This window comes from Biomphalaria glabrata, chromosome 12 (genome assembly GCF_947242115.1).
Source record: "Biomphalaria glabrata chromosome 12, xgBioGlab47.1, whole genome shotgun sequence".
In the NCBI taxonomy this organism is placed as follows: domain Eukaryota; kingdom Metazoa; phylum Mollusca; class Gastropoda; family Planorbidae; genus Biomphalaria; species Biomphalaria glabrata.
The window spans coordinates 15,028,525-15,049,996 of record NC_074722.1 but is presented as its reverse complement, the minus strand read 5'-3'; the positions used below and the strand labels follow the sequence as shown (position 1 = coordinate 15,049,996).

At 39.8% G+C, this 21,472-nt stretch overlaps 2 protein-coding genes across 3 annotated transcripts in view; one reads left to right on the top strand and one right to left on the bottom strand.

Annotated features, from left to right (window-relative positions):
- Positions 1 to 12,933, top strand: part of LOC106060123 (uncharacterized) — a 48,672-nt gene extending 35,739 nt beyond the window's left edge. For both annotated transcript variants that reach the window (XM_056006412.1, XM_056006413.1), the window contains exons 2-3: positions 1,769 to 2,320; positions 8,209 to 12,933. In XM_056006412.1, the coding sequence (XP_055862387.1) occupies positions 2,132 to 2,320; positions 8,209 to 9,654 (1,635 nt within the window). In that variant the 5' untranslated portion in view covers positions 1,769 to 2,131 and the 3' untranslated portion in view covers positions 9,655 to 12,933. The remainder of the gene's footprint in view (positions 1 to 1,768; positions 2,321 to 8,208) is intronic.
- Positions 5,047 to 21,472, bottom strand: part of LOC106062241 (F-box only protein 39-like) — an 83,944-nt gene continuing 67,518 nt past the window's right edge. Inside the window, exon 11 of the mRNA XM_056006419.1 lies at positions 5,047 to 5,303. Coding sequence (XP_055862394.1) covers positions 5,285 to 5,303 — 19 coding nt within the window. The 3' untranslated portion in view covers positions 5,047 to 5,284. The remainder of the gene's footprint in view (positions 5,304 to 21,472) is intronic.

The following is a 21,472-nucleotide window of genomic DNA, read 5'->3' as shown; positions in this document are numbered from 1 at the left end:
ACATTTGTATCATTGTTAGAATCTCTGATCTGAATTCCTGCCCTCAACTCTGGTACAGCTACTAGACTACCCGAGTTGGCAACAAATATTTGAAGAGCAAGGACCTCTACCGCAACATGCCCTTTCTTCACGCCTGCTATCAGATTTAATCACAAGTCATCGGACCTGACAGTGGCAGAGTTGAACGTTTTGGCGCCTAGTTACTAATCCCGAAAAGATTCCATCAGTGTTGCCAATATAGCAATGTTCTTCATAGATAGAACACGCCCTTGAACGATATGGCTGGTCAAATAAAAGCTATTAAATAGTAAAGTAAAGGAACCCCTTTCGGAACTTAAGATCTAAGTAGACATATGATGTAAACAGGGCCGCCCTTAGGTAGTTGGAAGCCTTAGGCGAAGTGAATATTCTGGCCCCACATGAAATAGAAAAACAAAAAAAATTAATACCGAAAACTTTGCAATAAATAATAAACCGTCCTGCATCTCTATCTAAATCAACAAATACGTTACATTCAAACATCGCCGATAGCACTAGAAATAAAGTTTCTAAAGTTCACCAATAGGAAGAAATAATGGTCTTCTGACATATGTAGTCTAACAGGTAGATCTAAACATTCGCGAATAAACCTTGATTCATAGTAGAGAATTAGAGTTAGGCAAGCAGGCATAGAGCCATACAGGTCTGCTATGCATGAGGTTCAATTCATTTTTCACAATTTTTCTCCTTAAAAAAATAATTTCTTAGTCCTGTGCGTGGCCCCCTTCCAATCGGAGGCCCTAAGCGGCTGCCTAGTTTGGCTATGCCTAAAGCCGGCCCTAATGTCAAGCTCATTAATGAGTGTGCCACGTGACCAGCATAAGACCAACGAATCCTTAAGTTATAAATCCTAGACTTCACAGGATTCGAACTCGAGAACCATTTGTTTGGAAGTCAAGCGATTACCACTCAGCCACTTACTTTTAAAGTATTAGTTTTACCAATTTAAACAGTAAAAATAATAAAACAATATACAACCTTTACTTTTCCCCAAATAATGCCAGGTATCCAGTTGAGTTGGGTGGACTCAGAGGCGCCCTAATTATCCCAAAAATAAAACGCCCTGTCTTCACCAGGATTCGAACCCGGAACCTTCGGTTTGGAAGCCAAACCCTTTACCACTCAACCACCGCTCCTTCTCGTTGGCTTAAAACTAGAAAAAAATATTATTGTTTTCTTTTTTCATTCATTATCCAAGAGACGCTATGACAGATGTAGAGAAGTGACGGAGAATTGGACCACCAAAGTAATACCTTAATGACACTAAGACGATACGTTAGGCTGAACTTGAGTATCCATAGAAGTTTCTTGTTCTTGTTGTGTCATACACACCTTTCTAAAATACTGACACAACCGAAGTTGACAATGGTAACTTCACATTCAATATTACCTGCACAAGCCTGTTCATTGGGCATTCTTGACTTACCGGAGTTACTTTACATTTCCCATGCACATACTAAATTGACATTACGCGCAAGTTTTACCATCATAAGACTTCCACTTTTTAAAAACAAAACAACCTCATGTCTTTATCAAATTCTACGCCCATGCTTGTAACACTTGAATACATTCTCTCTCTCTCTCTCTCTCTCTCTCTCTCTCTCTCTCTCTAGAAATGTTCCACGTAAGCTACCAAATAAGTTCTAATTATACACATTCATTACAATGGAGTCATGTTTACTGTCATGTGCAAATATTTACACGTTTTGTTTCGCATTTTTCGTTTCAGTTGGTTGGTCAACACAAGGTCACTTACTGTGGAAAGAGGCTCCTCCACACATTTATTGCATTTATATTTAATGGTTTGACAACACTGGTGGGATAAACCTGCTTGGATTACACTGGCTCATTATTTTTGTGAAATTCCAGAAAGATACCAATAAGGCAATGACTTCTCATGGATATTATTTATCAATCTTGGAAAAGAAATGCTCTCGAATGAGGTCATGGTGTAGGATCGACAACTCCTGGTGAACCATCATCGGTCTGCCCACCTACATTCGAACTGCGCTGGGGGCTGTGTGCGTCTCAGACTGACGCTGTGGTGCAACCAACTCTAAAGGGGAACTTTGACCTTTGATACAGAACTACAATGAGCTTCTTCTCCGGTGGCAGAAATCGAGAAAAGGACACTGGAGGTGCAGCGTCTCAGTTCTATGTGGAATTTCTTGGCTGGATGGAGTGCAGAGGGGTACGGGGCGCCAACTACACTGACCCCGTTATCCGAGAGCTGAAACAAAGACAGAAACACGTGATTAAACCGCCGAAATTAACCATACAGGTAATACACTTCTCAGTTATTATTCATTCCTTTAAGAGCATTCTTTCATAAAAAGCTTTTTAAAGTTTATGAGTTTCGTCTATTTTCCCAATTAGTTTTCGTGAAAGGTACTGGATTGTTTGTTTAATGAAAGACCCTCAATGCTATAGGAATAAAGGAACGTATTCACTTCTTTGTCCTTCTCTTCTGTTTATAATAGAATGTAACAACGTCTTCTCCTTTCATTCTTCTCTTATTTCTAACTGGATGCACTCTCTTATTGTGTTGATGTCCTTTAAAGAACATATTTATAAATGTGTTTTGAGTGCAATGACTCAGTTCTCGTACAGAATCTCAGATTAGGTTTTAATAGTACACCCAGAATAGAGAGAAATACCATTGGCTTGTAAGAACTAGGGGACAGGACAAATCGTTCAGAGACAATGCGTTCACCCAACAATTGGTTCAGAGACAGTTCGATCACCTAACAACTGGTTCAGAGACAGTTCGTTCACCTAACAACTGGTTCAGAGACAGTTCGATCACCTAACAACTGGTTCAGAGACAGTTCGATCACCTAACAACTGGTTCAGAGACAGTTCGATCACCTAACAACTGGTTCAGAGACAGTTCGATCACCTAACAACTGGTTCAGAGACAGTTCGATCACCTAACAACTGGTTCAGAGACAGTTCGATCACCTAACAATTGGTTCAGAGACAGTTCGATCACCTAACAATAGGTTCACAGACAATTCAATCACCTAACAATTGGTTCACAGACTATTCGATCACCTAACAATTGGTTCAGTGACAATACAATCACCTAACAATTGGTTCACAGACAATTCAATCACCTAACAATTGGTTCACAGACAATTCAATCACCTAACAATTGGTTCACAGACAATTCGTTCACCTAACAATTGGTTCAACGTCAATTTGTTCATCGGACAATTGGTTTACAGACAATTGGTATTATATGATTTTTAGTATTAGGGGAACAGCTCTACAGCTCTACAAATCTTTCACTGGATAGTAAAATATTCTTAATTTTCTCATCGAGTTTTAAATTTGTTTACTTTAAAAATTTCCAAAAACAAATTGTGAACGATTTGTGGGGTGAACAAGTTGTCGTGAATGACTTGTCGATGAATTATATGTCTGTGAATGATTTGTCAGTGAATGATTTGCCAAAGAACGATTTGTCAGTGAATGATTTGTCAGAGAACGATTTGTGGTGAACATAAGTACTAGATCTACCACAAGGAAGATAGAGACGCCAGATAGAACAGCTGTTTGTGATTTGCTGGGCTATGGTATTTGTGTTTTTACAAAAGCTGCATATTATATAAACAACTCCTTATTAGTCTTTGAAACTCTATTCAGATTTCAATGTCACAAATAAAGGTGCGTCTTGGAATTTCTCTCTGGATAGTTCATTGTATTTAGAACAAGTACAACGCGCCTTGTCAACATGGTGACGAATGAAGAGTTGCGTACCCTGAGCTAGATCTATATAGACTCTATACAGCACTGTGATTACGTACCCTGAGCTAGATCTATATAGACTCTATACAGCACTGTGATTACGTACCCTGAGCTAGATCTCTATAGACTCTATACAGCACTGTGATTACGTACCCTGAGCTAGATCTCTATAGACTCTATACAGCACTGTGATTACGTACCCTGAGCTAGATCTATATAGACTCTATACAGCACTGTGATTACGTACCCTGAGCTAGATCTATATAGACTCTATACAGCACTGTGATTGCGTACCCTGAGCTAGATCTATATAAACTCTATACAGCACTGTGATTGCGTACCCTGAGCTAGATCTATATAGACTCTATACAGCACTGTGATTACGTACCCTGAGCTAGATCTATATAGACTCTATACAGCACTGTGATTGCGTACCCTGAGCTAGATCTATATATCTGTGATTTTGCTTACCTTTATTTTTGAATTAAAGAAGGAGAGGGCGCTATGCAGAGACTTTGATTAACTGTGAACTTAAAAAATCTACTTCAAACTAAACAGATCTTTAGATCTATACTTGTATATTTTAAACACAATGATCATGTGAGATGTAAAAGAAGACAGGATATAAAAGAACGCAGTGGCTACGCTAGCAGTTGTTCAAAGTGTTTTCAAAGTCTTTAGATTTCTATACACGTTTTGTCGCGATATTCAAATTCCTGCATCTGAAACGATCAGTTTAACAAAACGAAATTTGAGCACAGGAACTCGATTGTACACTTCAGGTTTCCACCTGTCCTCTTTTATAATCCTCTAGTGATTATATTTTGTGTTTCATTGCTGCATGTTAAGACTGTTTTAGCTAGTCACGTGGACCAATTAAAACTTCAGACACTAACAAGGAACCAAACTTTAAACGCCATGTTATCGTTGTTTCAGCTATTGCTCAATAAAAATGGAATTTTAAAGAGAGCTTTGGGGACAACATCATTGAATTACAAAGAATATGGCGTCATGGAATATTGTCACAAGCCACCTTTATATAGGGGTTGACTTGGGTGGTTGTGAAGGTCGTTGTATAGGGATTGGATCGCTGGCGAGCAGCGCTTGGCTTTCGTTCAGTCTCTTGAAGACAGGAACATCTTGACATCTAGCAGTGTAGCAATAATACACTCTCCAATGAGACTCTTCACACATATTTAATTTTTAAGAAACACTTTATTTAACTATATAACATATCTACACTAGGCGTCATGTGGAACATCGGATTACTTCAACAACAATAGTCTAATACGTCGTCCAGCAAGGACTATCTTCGATAGAAAAAAACTTCCTACAGTAACACTTCTGGACTAACTCTCTCAATCTCCAGTCTCCCACTCTGGCAATGTCCGCCCTGTTCAGTCTCTCAGAGCCCAATCATTCAGGTAGACCTGTTGACCAGGATGTCATCATCTCGTGCTAGCTATGGTCAACCTTTTCAACACCCGAGGTAGAGTCAAACTCTAAATTTAGCCCTGCAGTGAATATAAACAAACATTTTAACAAATATAAACAGCTTATATAAAAAATTGATAAAAACAGTTGATAGTAACAGGACCTACTATTAGACCCACCACTTAGAAATTAATCATAAATACATCACAGATGCAATAAAAACTTTTTTTATTGCTGATCACGTCATTTCGATAACAATATGGCCATAAACTTTACGTAGAAGCCTTCAGGACGTTTGAAAGCTCTCACTGTCCACACAAACTTTGAGTCCTTATATATATACTCAAATTCTTTTTTCGACAAATCTACATATATTCAGTAAAGTTCCTCTTTCAGAACTTGTGATCTGTAGGGCAGATGATGTAAAGGTCATCTGTTTCTGTGGTCCACGGCGTGGCCAGCACAACGACCAACCTTTACTTTTACCAGGTCCCAATTAGAGCTGAGTGAGCTCAGAGACGCCCAAAAAAACCGAAATTAAAATCCCAGTCTTCACCAGGATTCGTACCCGGAACCCCCGGTTCGGAAGCCAAGCGCTCTATCGCTCAGCCACCGCACCTCGACATCTATGTAGACATGGCTTAAATCAAAGCGTCGGTAGGCTAGATTCTAGAAAAATATTCTAAGGCGCAGTATGTCTAATACACAAACGACATCCAATCTTGCCTGTGGTCTGTTTCCATGTGCATATTGTCACAGCTTGACACATTTGTGTCTTAAGGGCTTGTGTCAATGCGCCTTTCGTAACTCTAGTGTGTCTTAAAGTTGTGTTAACGTGTAACGCTAGTGTGTCTGATCAAGTTATATTCCACGTGTCAATGTGTTGTTTGTAACGCTAGTGTGTCATGCACTGTGTCAAAACAGGACACTCCACGCATGCTTGCCTCTCATCTAAAATCTCCGCAAATCACCAGAGCGAAGCATGCGTGTTTGAATATTTAAATTTGACGACATCACGCAGCTTTGAACTCTTGCCTTCCACTTCCTTGTGCACTATGTCTAGGTAAAGATGTAACGCATGGCTGTCCAAGCAGAGACAATGGTGAAAGAACACGTGGTTATTCGCGCATTTACAGTATCCAATTATTGAATACTTTTATCGAGTTTTTTGGGGGTTTAATTTCAACTTGAATACCATTACGCTATTCTGTTTGTTCAACAAGTGGTTCTCAAAGTGGGGTACGTGGAGACTTTGGATGGGGTACGTGTTGCACTACATCAACTAGGCTGAGTTTTTAAAATTTTACTCATTTATTATGTTCTGTTGATGAATTAAAATGAGGTGGGGCGGGGGGGGGGGGGCGATGGGTTCTCAGCATTACAGAAATTATACAAGGGGTACAAATAGATCAAAAGTTGGGGAAACACTGCCCTATTGTGATGATATGGCGTAAACCTTTTTGACTAGCACAGATTCAAGACTGGTTTGTATTGTGTTTCAATATTGTAAAGCAATGACAGAAATTCAATCCCTCCATTTGAAGCCAATGGCGGTCTATAAATTCTCATTCTATGTATTTCTTGTAATGCTTCAGTATTGCAAGGAGTTCTTCCAGTCAGCTTTGCACAACAAAGTTCTTCTATTTGTTAAATCAGTTCCCACTTTATGAAGCTGATGGGTTGAATCTGACCAAATAATCAGATCGGGTAGGATCGTAAAAAAACTATAGAGTACTCTTACGAAGATTAAGCTCATGACATCAGCGTTGTTAGCGCGACACAAAGAACTTTTCGTCCAGTTTAGGGAATTTCCAGGCTTCCATCTTCCTCCCAACTTTTTCCATTTAAGTTTTTTTCCTTCCATCAATTAGAAGGGTGTAAGCTAATGGTAGACATTAAAAAAAATGAACAGATCTAACATGAAACTTGTGTGAATGTTTGAAAAAAAAGAGTCAAACTCTTAGGTCATAATTGTTCTTCTTTATTCTCTCCCTTTTTACTTTTCCAAACCGGAACAGACCCAGTTCTTCTGTACTATTTACATGATACAAATGAATGCACATGTAGTTATAATCGAAAATAATGATCTAAATTCCCCTTAAGACCTACACGCATCATCGCACAAAAAGTTTGCTTTTAACATAAGGCAAAACAAGATCCTGATATGAATTTTTTTTTTCAATTCCTAGTAACTCACATTTTCTTCATAATCAGAAGGTGGAAGAAATTAGTTATAAGACACAAATAAACTCCTGTAAAAATAAAATTATCATATATTTCAAGCTAAATTTTCGCTCCTAGCGGTATGGCTAGTTAGTTAAGTTGATAGAACTTTACGCTCATAACTTCATTGTCATGAGTTCCATCTCCATACCGACCTTTTATTTTTAGCCATCTTGGAAAGTACTATTTGGTAGTTTTCTTTATTATTTAAACATAAAGTGAAATGTATCTTTTGAAACTATTTATTCATTGTTTCTTTCCATGGGACTTTTATTTTTTTAACTGTATGTTTGATACACTCGATAATAAAGAAATAAACATGCGGCCCGTTCAACAGTCCACTACTTTCATCATATATATATATATATATATATATATATATATATATATATATATATATATGTATGTATGTATGTATGTATGTATGTATGTATGTATGTATGTATGTATGTATGTATGTATGTATGTATGTATGTATGTATGTATGTATGTATGTATGTATGTATGTGTGTATGTGTGTATGTGTGTGTGTGTGTGTGTGTGTGTGTGTGTGTGTGTGTGTGTGTGTGTGTGTGTGTGTGTGCGTGTGTGCGTGTGTGCGTGCGTGCGTGCGTGCGTGCGTGCGTGCGTGCGTGCGTGCGTGCGTGCGTGCGTGCGTGCGTGCGCGCGTGCGTGCGTGTGTGTATATTAACTGCAATAACACATGTAGTTTACTTTTCTACATGAATATAACCTCTTTTCTATTCTTGTCTCCCTTTTCAGGTCAGCAAGAGCGATCTAAAAATAACACAGGAAGTAGATGATGGCAAGAAGAAAGGAATCAAAAAGATTAAGTTTCCGACCATCCCGGCAAGGGACATAACCTACGTCAAGCAAGGGCGTCACTCAGATGGGCGCCTAGACGACGTTGTAGCCTGTATTTACTTGGGTTACATGCCCCGCACCCAGAAGTTTGTCCACGTGCACGTTTATCGCTTCGACGAGGCGGCCACGGCAACCACTTTCGCACAGCAGCTGTCGGGCATCGTGGAGGCTAACTACAATCACGTTCTGGAGGTTGAAGCGGACCTAATCAACAAGGGAGAGGTGGACGACAACAGAATCCATTCCCCAAGCATCGACCTCAACGCCGATGACTCAGCAGTAGGGTCCTCCTCAAGCGCTTTCAGCGACGACGAGCCGCCCAGTTTTAGAAGCGACATCGACCCTGATCTCCAAAGTCTCAAAGACGTGTTGCCTTTTGATAACGTCGCCGAAGAGCTGAAATTTCGGCTGCAGCTGGGAGACGCCCCTCTGCTCCTGCCTCCCAAAGACTACGACACCATAAGCCGTGCTCATGGAAAGCTGGACAAGGTCAAAGAGCGCAGGTGTCTTAATGTCCACATTGTGGGACAAAACGCGATTACTGAAGAGGATGAAAACAGCGCGAGGTTGGGCTCCATGGAAAGCGGAGTGGACACTGCGTCGCCAGGGAGCGATTCAACAGAGAAAAAAGAAAACGTACATAGGACAACGTCTTCATCCACATCCCCAGGAATTTCACCCAGAGAAGAAAGGCGATCGCTTAAAGACAAGAAAGCCTCATCCCTGAACACAAACCACATGAAACTCGATCTGAATTCCAAAAATAGCCAGCATTCAGGCAGCATCTCTCCAGTATCACCCCCGGTCTCAGCCAAGGATTTCGTTTACCCGCCAAAGAAGAAAAGCCCACCGACCAGCCCCCGCCTCTATCGCTCTGAAGTTCCAAAGGACAAGCTGGTGAAGCAGTCCTCCATCAACTCTTATCTCAATGACGTGGCAAGGCCTCAAGACAACGTCTTCCGGGAAGAGAAGCCGACCCACTATTTCCCAAATAGCTCTTCGGAGGATATCTACGCCATGCCGGCAAAGAGGAGCACATCCAAATCATCTAGTAATCCATTGCCCCCAGAGGTCGAGCTTCCTCCCGACTACGACGACGACGTTGTATTCAACAACAACAACATCAACGGCAGCAAGTTCAACAAGGCGGAACCCGTGAATCACAAAGCACGTTTGAAGCGAAACGCCTCTGAAGATTACCCCCGACAGGAGTTTCTCTCGAGCAGCGGAAGGCCAGCTGACATTTGGCGAAACGATCCTTACGCTGCAGCCCGCCCATCCCATCAAGCCAATGACAAATCCAATGCCCCTCGATTTGGCCGCGTTAACTCTACCAAAAAGTAAATTAAAAAAAAGCATGCCACAAACATAAGAAAGGAACGATTAAAAAAAGCCAAGATGTCCATTAATTGTGGCTCGCTAAATTGCACTGATCTACTTAGCATTATTGCGGGCTAAAGATTCTTATTTGTGTATATTGTTCAATTCTAAATGTAATATATATAAACATTCTTGTAGGGAATTGTTACAATTGCGACAAGATTGCAACTGTAGATTGTGATTTAGATTTCTGAGAATATAAAGTGATGTTAGCTCAAATTCTGAAATTGTGCCTGTTGTAAATGGAAATCTGAGATTGCGATTCTTATACTGTGAAAACATTTATATACATATATTAATTACAAAAGAGACACGCATTTGATATCCTGAAGAAAACTACCGCCAAAGACCAAGTGCTTACTGAAAAATACTGTAATCGACCTCGACAGACAATGGCTTTATCTAATATATTGAGATAAAATATGTAGGTCACAGCTGGGTCTTGGTGGTAGACTTCAATCTTCCTTATTGTTTTGGTTCGTACACAATGCCACACATACCTAAACAGAGTTTAGTACAAAAAAATGTTTGTGTGTGTGTCATGATTCAACAGGTTGTGGGTGTGTACATATTGTGTGTATGGCATATACTCAGGCAAAGAGCCTTAGGACAAGGAGAAATCAAACCAATTTAAAGCAAATAAATATTGAGAAGAAATCCATTTGCTGTGGTTCGAGTCCCATATTTCTTTGACTGTTACATCCTTACTATTGATATTAGTATTGAATGTTGGACTCTACTTTCAGCAAATCTAGTAAACAATTTATTGTATTAAGTTTAAGTCTATGAGGTTAAGTTGACATTCAATAATTGTGTAGCCTATAAGTAAAATTCATACCTTGCGATCAGTGGGGGCGGATGATGTGGTCATCAGTTTCTGTCTCCAACTGTTAACCAGGATGTCATGTGGCCAGCACAACGTCCAGACGCCTATTACTTTGACCCATAAAATGTCAGGTCCCCATTAGAGTTTTGTAAATTCAGTTGCTCTCTAGAAATCCAGAAGTTTAAAATCCCATTCTTCACCAAGATTCAAACCTAGGAGCACTCAGTTCATAAGCCATGAGCTTTATCACTGAACCACCTCGCCCCCCCCCCCCCCCCCAAGGGAGGTCTATGATTTTCAGTTCCAGTTCCTTAAGTGTTTAAGTAGAGGAGAGGACCAGCTTTTTTGTTTCTTGTATGATAACTTTGAAGATGATGAGAGGTTGTTATTTATAATTTAAATTGCTAACGAGCCTTAGTGTAGCCTGCTTTCTCCAACACGTTGTTAAATATAATGTTTGGTCTCTGATGCGACTTTAAACCCAGCGAGAAATAGATTCCGACTTAGTCCAGGCTTCAACTCGAGCTCTTAGAGTTTAGAACTAAATACCTGCCAACACAGCTACGTTAATTCATGTCCTGAATTTTTGTTGTATTATATTAATTGCAATACATTGTAATGTAGTGTGGTGAGGAGTTCTTGTTCTTACTCTTTCCACAGCTCTGTTTATTGTGCTGACATTGAGTTGTCTATCTTATATTTCATGAACTTTTTGGGTCAAATCTCTGTAGTACATATTTTATTTGTTTATTTCGGAACAGCCATGGCTAGCGTATCCCATGTACCTATATACATTGTAATATTGGAGTATGCGAATAACTTAATGTCAGTGTGTTCTATTTTATTTTGTAGAGTTTGTTCAACTTTACAATATTCTGTCCGAAACCAGGCAAGTCACAAATATATGGGCGCCAATAGCAACTACCTGGTCAGACAGTGACACTCCGTTATCATTCATAGTTTTTAGATTACGCGGTTCAAATGAATGTAAACATACATTAAAATGTTTTGGGATAAACTTTACACTTCAGTTTATATAGAATTGGTTCTCATGAGCTGCAAATCTTTACCTTTCACACACAAATGGTTCTTATGAACTGTAAATCTTTACTTTCACACAGAAACGGCTCAAATAGACTTTATTTGTGTGGCATAAAAAACTTAAATACCGAGTAAGAGGACTTGAGTTTAAATCCCGGAAATGTTCTCCCAGATTCCCCAACACGTTCACAAAATATGTTTGGATCAGAACGCACTTTGCAAACTATTGCATGAAAAGAAACCTTTACACACACACCTAAAATGGTTCATATAAACTTTTGTTGAGTAGCGTAAGCCGCCTGACTACCGAGTACGGGGGCTCAAGTTCTGATCCACACTCGAACTGATTTGCGTTTTCTGAGCGCCTAAAGGCAGCACGGAAGCCTTGTCCCAGATACCAGCAGAAGTTCACACAAACCTGATTGTATCAGAGGGCACTAAGCAAAGAAAAGAAAACTTTACACACAAAAAAGGTTCACATCATCTGTAATCATTTCACTTTATATCCAGAGATGGCAAAAGGAAAATAAAATATCAATCTCGAGGGCTGCAGTGTCGTAGCTAAGAATTTGCCATAATTTTTGGTCCCGATGCATTTTGCGTAATAATCAATATTTAATGTAAAAACACTCATTTAGGGGCCCCTCCAAGTTGGGGCCAGGGGAGATTTTCTAATTCTTGCGAGGGCAGTAAAGTCTTTCGTCCAAGTCAACCCTAACTTGCCCAGGGGTTCGTGGTGCCTGGGCTGGGCTTTGTACATGATGTTCTGTGAGCCTATTTATAAACACACGTTAATATCCTATACATATTTTATCGTAACTCTTGGGATGCACATTACCCCAATAACAAACTGTATCAATTACTCAAATGTATATAGATATATATCAGCTGACTTAGGGCAATGTATCAGACAATGAAGAATGTACATGAATAAATAATATATTTTTATATAGCAAAAAAAATATATTAATAAACCAAACAAGCAGGAAAAATATATTGATTTACTAAAAATTGTTTTATATCGTCAGTTGTAAAGTGTGATCAATATATCTGTATACTCTTGTCTTATAACATATCATATGCCTATTTTTTTATATTTAATTTCTAATTGTTCTATATCTGCTAATGATGTGTGACTAAGGACTGTAGAGAATAGAATAACAAAAAAAAAAAGGTATTGAATGAATAGAATGGGAAGCGTTTTGGACCAAGACCCAAAACATCCTATAGAGAAAAGAATCTGATAGAGTCTACAGAATCGTAGTAAGAAACATTATTATACGAATCATGCGTTTGATATCTTTTTTAACTGTGTAATTTGAATATGTATTTATTGCTGTTAAAATAATAATTTAAATTAAAGCATTTTTTTTTTGGTTCTTTCTTTTGGTGTTGTTATTATTATTAATATTTCTTCTTAGTTCATAATAATGTTTTTATGCTAGGGCAAATTTTTACGAATTTTCCTTCTTTCCTAGTGCTACTAGAGCATGATATGGGTTGCCTGAGTCAGCCAGGAAAACCAATGACTTGGAAGGATTTAAGTCATTGGCTAACATGCATGACTAGATTGGCCTAGGAAGACTTTTTTTTTAAAGTAACGTCTGTATTTCATATGATAAGATAAGATGTCTTTGCTTGCGTCATTGCCCTCGACAAAATAATCATTTTGAAGTTGAACACTATGAAAATGTATTGTAATAACTTAAGGGAGGCAACTCAACGAGGCACATATATCTTTATTTACAAGACATCACAAGTTCATAAAACATCATCTTTCTTAGGCACAATCTCTCCATATTGGCTCTCTACTTGGGCGGAAATCGTTAGTCCTTCATGTCAACATCCTGTTCTAGTTTGGTTACTAGAAGTGCGCATCTCTGCACTAGCCTGGATGGTGGTGCGCATGGCAAAGTCATAACAGTATTATAGAGGCTTCTCGTCGGTGGACATGATTTACACAAATATTACATTTTACCAACCCATTCAGCTTCATATGCGTATTTAGATAACTTGTTTTGAGATAAAAGAAAGTTTGCTAAATATTGTCCCAAATATCATTCGTTTATTACAGTACCTCCAGAAGTGATCTACGAAGTGATCTCATTTATGATTTGTACCTTATGAAATCCTTTATATTTCTATCCTGCAGAGTGAATGAAAACTCTAATTAAATAGTGTAATTTTGTCTAGTTGTAACTTTTAACAAGAAAAAATGTAGTCTGTACAGCATTGAGTATTTGAAATTGAACACCATGCCTTCCTTGTCAAACAAGCGAGTGCCTATGTGCCCTTTTTTTTTATAAACGCTATGAAACCAATTATGTTGGAGGATCATTTGAGATGACGCCTGATGCCAACCAGATAAAAAGATAGAGGTTTGAAAAACTTTCGAACACTTAAAGATAAAGCCTAGAATACACTCACCAAATCTCTCTTTGACCTAATGTTTAGAAGATGATGATTAGTGAGAGCTTTAAAATATCTCTTAACTTATAGTAATATACTGAAAGCCTCCTACTATAGGCAAATCATTGATTTTACCAGCGGTGAAGTTGTAAAAGAAATTTCATGGTTGGGCTTTGTGGCCGGTGTCTTGTTCGGGCCTCTTGATGAAGAATGCAATTTTAAAGACATGGTCGGCATTCTGGCGACACTCCAAAAGGGAAAATCTGCTTCCGGAACACATGTTATCTCATTATGTTGTGTACGATTCTGACGTGAAAATTTAGAATTGGTCGTATCTGGATAGTTTATAATAGGAGTGTCTTTCTTGTATTTCGAAGGAGAGCCTTTCATTTTTCTTTTTTACTATTCACTATTCATTTCTTCATTTCCTTCGGATAGAGTGCGATGTTCAAGTGTGGTATTTCTTCTCTCATAGTGCCAGTCTTCTCGTTTCCTTGTCCGGCTCTAACGATTTTCTTTAAAATTTCAAGGAATGTGCATATTAGTGAGACAAATATTCTCAACACATTGGCCACATCGGGAAAACTCGAGGTCGACCGTTATATCGGTTTGAAAATGTCTCATTATCGAAAAATTAATTTTGGCTAGAATGTTTTATGAATGAAAATTTTCCATGACGTGAACGGGAAAATCACAGCTTACGTCACTAGGCTTACCGCAGTACACTAAAATATTTCTTTGCAAACAAGAACAATTTTTAACGAATCAATAGACCTAATTAAACATTTGCGCAACAACCTATGTAGAGGTGTCCGAGTATCCCGAAATAAAAATCACATTCTTCACCAGGATTCGCCATGATCCTAGTTCAGAAGCCAAGCGCTTTACCGCTCAGCCACCGCACCCGCTATTAATAATCGATGATAATACATTAATCAATGAAAGAAAAACTAGTTATTTTAAAACTTAGATGTAATTAATTTTGTTTTAAATAGAAAAAGGAGCTTACTCCTATAGTAATGTGATGTGGCAGTGATTTTGCGGTTCTTTCTTTAAGATAATTTACGAAAACATATTTTAAATATATACTTTATTTTTGTTTTCAATGTCCTCATTGATTGTGTGCGTGCTTACGTGTGTCTGTGTGTGTGTGTGTGTTTTGGCCTCTTTTGGTGAACGACATCTCATAGAGCACTCTCTCAAGGACTGTAGAGTGTAGACTGTAGAGTGTAGACTGTAGACTGTAGAGTGTAGAGTGTAGAGTGTAGAGTGTAGAGTGTAGACTGTAGAGTGTAGAGTGTAGACTGTAGAGTGTAGAGTGTAGAGTGTAGAGTGTAGACTGTAGACTGTAGACTGTAGAGTGTAGAGTGTAGAGTGTAGAGTGTAGAGTGTAGAGTGTAGACTGTAGAGTGTAGAGTGTAGACTGTAGAGTGTAGAGTGTAGAGTGTAGAGTGTAGACTGTAGAGTGTAGAGTGTAGACTGTAGAGTGTAGAGTGTAGAGTGTAGACTGTAGAGTGTAGACTGTAGAGTGTAGAGTGTAGACTGTAGAGTGTAGAGTGTAGACTGTAGACTGTAGAGTGTAGAGTGTAGACTGTAGACTGTAGAGTGTAGACTGTAGAGTGTAGAGTGTAGACTGTAGAGTGTAGAGTGTAGACTGTAGAGTGTAGAGTGTAGAGTGTAGACTGTAGAGTGTAGACTGTAGAGTGTAGAGTGTAGAGTGTAGAGTGTAGAGTGTAGAGTGTAGACTGTAGAGTGTAGAGTGTAGACTGTAGAGTGTAGAGTGTAGAGTGTAGAGTGTAGACTGTAGAGTGTAGAGTGTAGAGTGTAGAGTGTAGAGTGTAGAGTGTAGAGTGTAGACTGTAGAGTGTAGACTGTAGAGTGTAGAGTGTAGAGTGTAGACTGTAGACTGTAGAGTGTAGACTGTAGAGTGTAGAGTGTAGACTGTAGAGTGTAGAGTGTAGAGTGTAGACTGTAGAGTGTAGACTGTAGAGTGTAGAGTGTAGAGTGTAGAGTGTAGACTGTAGAGTGTAGAGTGTAGACTGTAGAGTGTAGAGTGTAGAGTGTAGAGTGTAGACTGTAGAGTGTAGAGTGTAGAGTGTAGACTGTAGAGTGTAGACTGTAGAGTGTAGAGTGTAGAGTGTAGAGTGTAGACTGTAGAGTGTAGAGTGTAGACTGTAGACTGTAGACTGTAGACTGTAGACTGTAGAGTGTAGAGTGTAGACTGTAGAGTGTAGAGTGTAGAGTGTAGACTGTAGAGTGTAGACTGTAGAGTGTAGAGTGTAGACTGTAGACTGTAGACTGTAGAGTGTAGACTGTAGAGTGTAGAGTGTAGACTGTAGAGTGTAGAGTGTAGAGTGTAGACTGTAGAGTGTAGACTGTAGAGTGTAGACTGTAGAGTGTAGAGTGTAGAGTGTAGACTGTAGAGTGTAGACTGTAGAGTGTAGAGTGTAGACTGTAGAGTGTAGACTGTAGAGTGTAGAGTGTAGACTGTAGAGTGTAGAGTGTAGACTGTAGAGTGTAGAGTGTAGACTGTAGACTGTAGACTGTAGACTGTAGAGTGTAGAGTGTAGAGTGTAGAGTGTAGAGTGTAGAGTGTAGAGTGTAGAGTGTAGAGTGTAGACTGTAGAGTGTAGAGTGTAGAGTGTAGAGTGTAGACTGTAGACTGTAGACTGTAGACTGTAGAGTGTAGAGTGTAGAGTGTAGACTGTAGAGTGTAGAGTGTAGAGTGTAGACTGTAGAGTGTAGAGTGTAGAGTGTAGACTGTAGACTGTAGACTGTAGACTGTAGAGTGTAGACTGTAGAGTGTAGACTGTAGAGTGTAGAGTGTAGAGTGTAGAGTGTAGACTGTAGAGTGTAGAGTGTAGACTGTAGACTGTAGACTGTAGACTGTAGACTGTAGAGTGTAGAGTGTAGAGTGTAGAGTGTAGAGTGTAGACTGTAGAGTGTAGAGTGTAGAGTGTAGACTGTAGAGTGTAGAGTGTAGACTGTAGAGTGTAGACTGTAGAGTGTAGAGTGTAGAGTGTAGAGTGTAGAGTGTAGAGTGTAGACTGTAGAGTGTAGAGTGTAGACTGTAGAGTGTAGAGTGTAGAGTGTAGACTGTAGAGTGTAGAGTGTAGACTGTAGACTGTAGAGTGTAGACTGTAGAGTGTAGACTGTAGAGTGTAGACTGTAGACTGTAGAGTGTAGACTGTAGAGTGTAGAGTGTAGACTGTAGACTGTAGAGTGTAGACTGTAGAGTGTAGAGTGTAGAGTGTAGACTGTAGAGTGTAGAGTGTAGACTGTAGAGTGTAGAGTGTAGACTGTAGAGTGTAGAGTGTAGAGTGTAGACTGTAGAGTGTACAGTGTAGAGTGTAGACTGTAGACTGTAGAGTGTAGACTGTAGAGTGTAGACTGTAGACTGTAGAGTGTAGACTGTAGACTGTAGACTGTAGACTGTAGAGTGTAGACTGTAGACTGTAGAGTGTAGACTGTAGACTGTAGAGTGTAGAGTGTAGACTGTAGACTGTAGAGTGTAGACTGTAGAGTGTAGACTGTAGAGTGTAGACTGTAGAGTGTAGAGTGTAGACTGTAGAGTGTAGAGTGTAGACTGTAGACTGTAGAGTGTAGACTGTAGAGTGTAGACTGTAGACTGTAGAGTGTAGACTGTAGAGTGTAGAGTGTAGACTGTAGAGTGTAGAGTGTAGACTGTAGACTGTAGACTGTAGACTGTAGACTGTAGAGTGTAGACTGTAGACTGTAGAGTGTAGACTGTAGACTGTAGACTGTAGAGTGTAGAGTGTAGACTGTAGACTGTAGACTGTAGACTGTAGACTGTAGACTGTAGACTGTAGAGTGTAGAGTGTAGACTGTAGAGTGTAGACTGTAGAGTGTAGAGTGTAGAGTGTAGACTGTAGAGTGTAGAGTGTAGAGTGTAGAGTGTAGACTGTAGACTGTAGACTGTAGAGTGTAGACTGTAGAGTGTAGAGTGTAGAGTGTAGAGTGTAGACTGTAGACTGTAGACTGTAGAGTGTAGAGTGTAGAGTGTAGAGTGTAGACTGTAGAGTGTAGACTGTAGAGTGTAGACTGTAGAGTGTAGAGTGTAGACTGTAGACTGTAGACTGTAGAGTGTAGACTGTAGACTGTAGACTGTAGACTGTAGACTGTAGACTGTAGAGTGTAGACTGTAGACTGTAGACTGTAGAGTGTAGACTGTAGAGTGTAGACTGTAGAGTGTAGACTGTAGAGTGTAGACTGTAGAGTGTAGACTGTAGACTGTAGACTGTAGACTGTAGAGTGTAGACTGTAGACTGTAGAGTGTAGAGTGTAGAGTGTAGAGTGTAGACTGTAGAGTGTAGACTGTAGACTGTAGACTGTAGACTGTAGAGTGTAGACTGTAGACTGTAGAGTGTAGAGTGTAGAGTGTAGAGTGTAGACTGTAGACTATAGAGTGTAGACTGTAGAGCTGTAGACTGTAGAGTGTAGAGTGTAGAGTGTAGACTGTAGAGTGTAGAGCTGTAGAGTGTAGACTGTAGAGTGTAGAGCTGTAGAGTGTAGACTGTAGAGTGTAGAGTGTAGACTGTAGAGTGTAGAGCTGTAGAGTGTAGACTGTAGAGCTGTAGACTGTAGAGTGTAGAGTGTAGAGTGTAGAGTGTAGACTGTAGACTGTAGAGTGTAGACTGTAGAGTGTAGAGTGTAGACTGTAGAGTGTAGAGTGTAGACTGTATAGTGTAGACTGTAGAGTGTAGACTGTAGAGTGTAGACTGTAGAGTGTAGACTGTAGACTGTAGACTGTAGACTGTAGAGTGTAGACTGTAGAGTGTAGACTGTAGAGTGTAGACTGTAGAGTGTAGACTGTAGAGTGTAGACTGTAGAGTGTAGACTGTAGAGTGTAGAGTGTAGACTGTAGACTGTAGAGTGTAGACTGTAGAGTGTAGAGTGTAGACTGTAGAGTGTAGACTGTAGAGTGTAGACTGTAGACTGTAGAGTGTAGACTGTAGAGTGTAGACTGTAGACTGTAGAGTGTAGACTGTAGAGTGTAGACTGTAGAGTGTAGACTGTAGAGTGTAGACTGTAGAGTGTAGACTGTAGAGTTTAGACTGTAGAGTGTAGACTGTAGAGTGTAGAGTGTAGAGTGTAGACTGTAGAGTGTAGACTGTAGAGTGTAGAGTGTAGAGTGTAGAGTGTAGACTTTAGAGTGTAGACTGTAGAGTGTAGAGTGTAGACTGTAGACTGTAGAGTGTAGAGTGTAGAGTGTAGAGTGTAGAGTGTAGAGTGTAGAGTGTAGACTGTAGACTGTAGAGTGTAGAGTGTAGACTGTAGAGTGTAGAGTGTAGACTGTAGAGTGTAGAGTGTAGACTGTAGAGTGTAGAGTGTAGACTGTAGAGTGTAGACTGTAGAGTGTAGAGTGTAGAGTGTAGACTGTAGACTGTAGAGTGTAGACTGTAGAGTGTAGAGTGTAGACTGTAGACTGTAGACTGTAGACTGTAGAGTGTAGAGTGTAGAGTGTAGAGTGTAGAGTGTAGACTGTAGACTGTAGACTGTAGACTGTAGACTGTAGAGTGTAGAGTGTAGAGTGTAGACTGTAGAGTGTAGAGTGTAGAGTGTAGAGTGTAGACTGTAGAGTGTAGAGTGTAGAGTGTAGAGTGTAGAGTGTAGAGTGTAGACTGTAGAGTGTAGAGTGTAGACTGTAGAGTGTAGAGTGTAGACTGTAGAGTGTAGACTGTAGAGTGTAGACTGTAGAGTGTAGACTGTAGAGTGTAGACTGTAGAGTGTAGACTGTAGAGTGTAGACTGTAGACTGTAGAGTGTAGAGTGTAGAGTGTAGAGTGTAGACTGTAGAGTGTAGACTGTAGAGTGTAGACTGTAGACTGTAGAGTGTAGACTGTAGAGTGTAGACTGTAGAGTGTAGACTGTTGAGTGTAGACTGTAGAGTGTAGAGTGTAGAGTGTAGACTGTAGAGTGTAGAGTGTAGAGTGTAGACTGTAGAGTGTAGACTGTAGAGTGTAGACTGTAGAGTGTAGACTGTAGAGTGTAGACTGTAGAGTGTAGACTTTAGAGTGTAGACTGTAGAGTGTAGACTGTAGAGTGTAGACTGTAGAGTGTAGACTTTAGAGTGAAGACTGTAGAGTGTAGACTGTAGAGTGTAGACTGTAGAGTGTAGAGTGTAGACTGTAGAGTGTAGAGTGTAGACTGTAGAGTGTAGAGTGTAGACTGTAGAGTGTAGAGTGTAGACTGTAGAGTGTAGAGTGTAGACTGTAGAGTGTAGACTGTAGAGTGTAGACTGTAGAGTGTAGAGTGTAGACTGTAGAGTGTAGAGTGTAGACTGTAGAGTGTAGACTGTAGAGTGTAGACTTTAGAGTGTAGACTGTAGAGTGTAGACTGTAGAGTGTAGAGTGTAGACTGTAGAGTGTAGAGTGTAGACTTTAGAGTGTAGACTGTAGAGTGTAGAGTGTAGAGTGTAGACTGTAGAGTGTAGACTTTAGAGTGTAGACTGTAGAATGTAGACTGTAGAGTGTAGAGTGTAGACTGTAGAGTGTAGACTGTAGAGTGTAGACTTTAGAGTGTAGACTGTAGAGTGTAGACTGTAGAGTGTAGACTGTAGAGTGTAGACTGTAGAGTGTAGACTGTAGACTGTAGAGTGTAGAGTGTAGACTGTAGACTGTAGAGTGTAGACTGTAGAGTGTAGACTGTAGAGTGTAGACTGTAGACTGTAGACTGTAGAGTGTAGAGTGTAAAGTGTAGACTGTAGAGTGTAGACTGTAGAGTGTAGACTGTAGACTGTAGACTGTAGAGTGTAGACTGTAGAGTGTAGACTGTAGAGTGTAGAGTGTAGACTGTAGAGTGTAGACTGTAGACTGTAGACTGTAGAGTGTAGACTGTAGAGTGTAGACTGTAGAGTGTAGAGTGTAGAGTGTAGACTGTAGAGTGTAGACTGTAGAGTGTAGACTGTAGAGTGTAGAGTGTAGAGTGTAGACTGTAAAGTGTAGACTGTAGAGTGTAGACTGTAGAGTGTAGACTGTAGAGTGTAGAGTGTAGAGTGTAGACTGTAGAGTGTAGACTGTAGAGTGTAGAGTGTAGAGTGTAGACTGTAGAGTGTAGACTGTAGACTGTAGAGTGTAGACTGTAGAGTGTAGACTGTAGAGTGTAGACTGTAGAGTGTAGACTGTAGAGTGTAGAGTGTAGAGTGTAGAGTGTAGACTGTAGAGTGTAGAGTGTAGAGTGTAGACTGTAGAGTGTAGACTTTAGAGTGTAGACTGTAGAGTGTAGACTTTAGAGTGTAGACTGTAGAGTGTAGACTGTAGAGTGTAGACTGTAGAGTGTAGACTTTAGAGTGTAGACTTTAGAGTGTAGACTGTAGAGTGTAGACTGTAGAGTGTAGACTTTAGAGTGTAGACTGTAGAGTGTAGACTGTAGAGTGTAGACTGTAGAGTGTAGACTTTAGAGTGTAGACTGTAGAGTGTAGACTGTAGAGTGTAGATTGTAGAGTGTAGACTTTAGAGTGTAGACTGTAGAGTGTAGACTGTAGAGT